This window comes from Myotis myotis, unplaced genomic scaffold (genome assembly GCF_014108235.1).
Source record: "Myotis myotis isolate mMyoMyo1 unplaced genomic scaffold, mMyoMyo1.p scaffold_m19_p_2, whole genome shotgun sequence".
In the NCBI taxonomy this organism is placed as follows: domain Eukaryota; kingdom Metazoa; phylum Chordata; class Mammalia; order Chiroptera; family Vespertilionidae; genus Myotis; species Myotis myotis.
The window spans coordinates 108,817,664-108,820,723 of NW_023416324.1; the positions used below are offsets into that span (position 1 = coordinate 108,817,664).

At 50.3% G+C, this 3,060-nt stretch overlaps 1 protein-coding gene across 1 annotated transcript; it reads left to right on the forward strand.

Moving 5' to 3' along the window:
* Nucleotides 1–847: 847 nt before the first annotated feature.
* LOC118675631 (probable inactive 1-aminocyclopropane-1-carboxylate synthase-like protein 2) lies at nt 848–2,710 on the forward strand. The gene has a single exon (XM_036348494.1). The coding sequence runs from the start codon at nt 848–850 to the stop codon at nt 2,708–2,710; it is 1,863 nt and encodes a 620-aa protein (XP_036204387.1).
* Nucleotides 2,711–3,060: the final 350 nt, after the last annotated feature.

A 3,060-nucleotide genomic window follows, 5' to 3' on the forward strand; every position in this document is an offset into this window, starting at 1 on the left:
TGTATATATAAAAGTCTAAGCAACCATTGTGACCAAATGACTGAATGACCTGAACAAATGACAGATGCTCAACACAGGAGTTGCCCCTGGTGGTCAGTGCACTCCCACAGTGGGAGTACTGCTCAGCTGACAGACCTGCCCTGGTGGCCCACCAGCCCAGTGGCAGCCACTCCCTCCCTCAGTAGTCCTGCAGGTCCGATCTCTGGAGAATGGGCCAGGCACCAGCAGACCAGCACCACCGGCAGGATCCTGACAGCACTGCCAGCCTCCTGGACATCAGCCTTGGGCACCATGGCTGCTTCCCCTCCCTAGATGCTCTGCAAAGAAGAAAGGATATAAAAGCAACCACCAGGTGGCTCCCGACAATCAGCACGAACATCAGCAGGACAGATCCAGATCCCAGGCCAGCAAGTGCATCCCACCACCCGCTTGGAGAGCCAATCACATCCCAGCTCTCCCCATCCCCTTCTGGACCCCACCCATGCACGAATCAATGCACTGGGTTTCTAGTATAAAATAAGAAAAAACAAATGTGACACAGTGGCAGTGGCCTGGCCAAGTAAAAATGCTTACAAATATTTTGTCTGTAATATAAAACTGCTTACTAATGTGAAAATATTATGTGTAAAAGAGTTCCAGATAGTCTTTGATATAAGTTGATAATAAAAATGCTGGAGAACCAAGATGGCGGCATAGGTTAACGCCGGAGTTTGCTGCCTTGAACAACTACTTCAAAAGTGAAACTAGAACCAAGCTTAGTGAGAGGAGGAGGATCCTGGAGTGGTGCCTCAGCCCTGGTCGTCAAGGTTGATTTCTTTGGGCGTAAGGATTTGGGACCAAAGAAGAGATGAGTGGAAACGGAGACCCACGTTCAGGCCAGCTTTCTAAGGCCAAAACTAAAAACCAGAATGTGAGTCACCAATCAGACACCCTTCACAGGCCCCACCCCCAGGTGATGAAAGTGATCCAGCGTCTGCAGAAGATCATAAATGAGTACATCCTGCAGCTGGAGAGCAGGCACCAGCAGGAGGACCTGGAGCAGGAGGAGCAACAGCACAGCCAGAACATCAGGGACCAGAAAGCCATCCTCGTCCATTTAATGTGTGAGGTGGTCAACCTCTTACACTCCGGAGCCTCAAGTAGCCTGGAGCTCCAACTGCCTCGCCTTTCCCTGGACTCAAGGGGTGGTGCTGGAGGTGGGCAGCAGGCCCAGTCATCCAGGGAGCCTGACCAGCTAAGTCACCAACTGAGTGATTCGGAAACTGCATTTATCAGCTGTGACCTATCCAACCATGGGACTGACGTCTCTGCCTTATACCAGTCCAACTTCCAGGACTTCGTAGCCTACCAAGGAGACAAATACCATGAGGACAAGAACACCTTGGGCCTCATCAACCTTGGCCTCAGCGAGAACAAGCTCTGCATTGACCTGCTGACTGAAAGGTTGAGTCGGAGTGACATGAACTACATTGATGATGACCTTCTGCAATATCCTGATTGGAGAGGACATGCATTCCTGAGGGAAGAAGTAGCCCGGTTCCTGACCTACTACTGCAAGGCACCTGACCTGCTTGATCCAGAAAATGTGGTTGTTCTCAATAGCTCCCTCTCTGTCTTCTTGACCCTGACAATGGTGCTGTGTGATCCAGGTGATGCCTTTCTGATCCCCACCCCCTTCTGTTCTGGCTTCACATTAACTGCCCGCCTGTATTCAAAAGTTGAGCTGATTCATGTCCACCTGCTGAGGAAGATCACTGAGGCGGACACCCAGCCATTCCAGCTGACTGTGGACAAGTTGGAGAAAGCCCTGCTGGAGGCTAAGTTTAAGGGGAAAAAGTTCAGAGGTCTTGTTCTCTTCAACCCCAATAATTTTATGGGAGACATCGACAGTTTGGACTCACTGAAGGAATACCTGGAATTTGCCAAGAGGCACAACCTACATGTGATTATTGATGAGACTTCTATGCTGTCTGAGTTTCGTGCGTCCATCCCATTCCACAGTGTTCTGAACATGAAAAGTTTGCCTGACCCCAACAGGACTCATGTGATCTGGGGCACCAGTAAGAGTTTTGGGATCTCTGGCTTTCGTTTTGGCACTCTGTACACCCACAACAAGGAGGTGGTCTCTGCTGTTGGCGCTTTTGGCTTCCTCCAGGGTATCTCTGGCATCACCCAGCACAAGCTGTGTCGGCTGCTCCAGGACAGAGAATGGATTGACAACGTGTACCTGCCCACTAATCGCTCCCGGATGCAGGAAGCTCACAGATACATCACCAACAAGTTGAAGACAATGAAGGTCCCTTTTCTCAGTCGTGGCTCTGGCCTCTATATCTGGGTCAACTTGAAAGAGTACCTGGACCCATGCACATTTGAGGAAGAGCAGCTCCTTTATCGCCGCTTCCTGGACAAGCTCCTATTGGCCCCTGGCAAGGCCTACATGTGTAAGGAGCCTGGATGGTTCCGCCTCACCTTTACGGATAAGCCCCTCCGCCTGAAAGTCGCCATGCAGTGGTTCTCTGAGGCGCTAACCGATAAGAAGCAGAATTGGATAGAGAAACAACTGGAGGATGCACTGGTGGAAGTGTCCTCCCCGTCCACCAGGCGCTCCAGCTCATCCCCCAGCTCATCCCCCAGCTCATCCCCCAGCTCATCCCCCAGCTCATCCTCCAGCTCATCCTCCTTCGTAAAGGTGGATACCTCTCATTTTTGAGAACTTGATTCTTTTTACTCTTTGCTAGCCATTGTGTGAGAGCAAATGTTTTTATGGGGTTGGGGTTGGAAATCCTAGAGAAACAAAGGGAGCTTTCTGCCTCCCTATTTTATTCATTTATTTATTTTTCCATAATACAAATTTATTGTTGCACAAATGTACAGTGTTTGAACAGAAAAAGCCTCACTGTCGCGTAGAAAGAGGACTTGAAGCAGCACATGGGAAGCAGGGTGGCTCCGGGATGTCAGGTGTGTGGTTACCGGCTCTGCTCAATGTACGTGGAGATGTCCCTTTCTTCAGGAAGCTCTGCCACATTGACTTCAAACCTACCCTGACCATCATTGAGGACT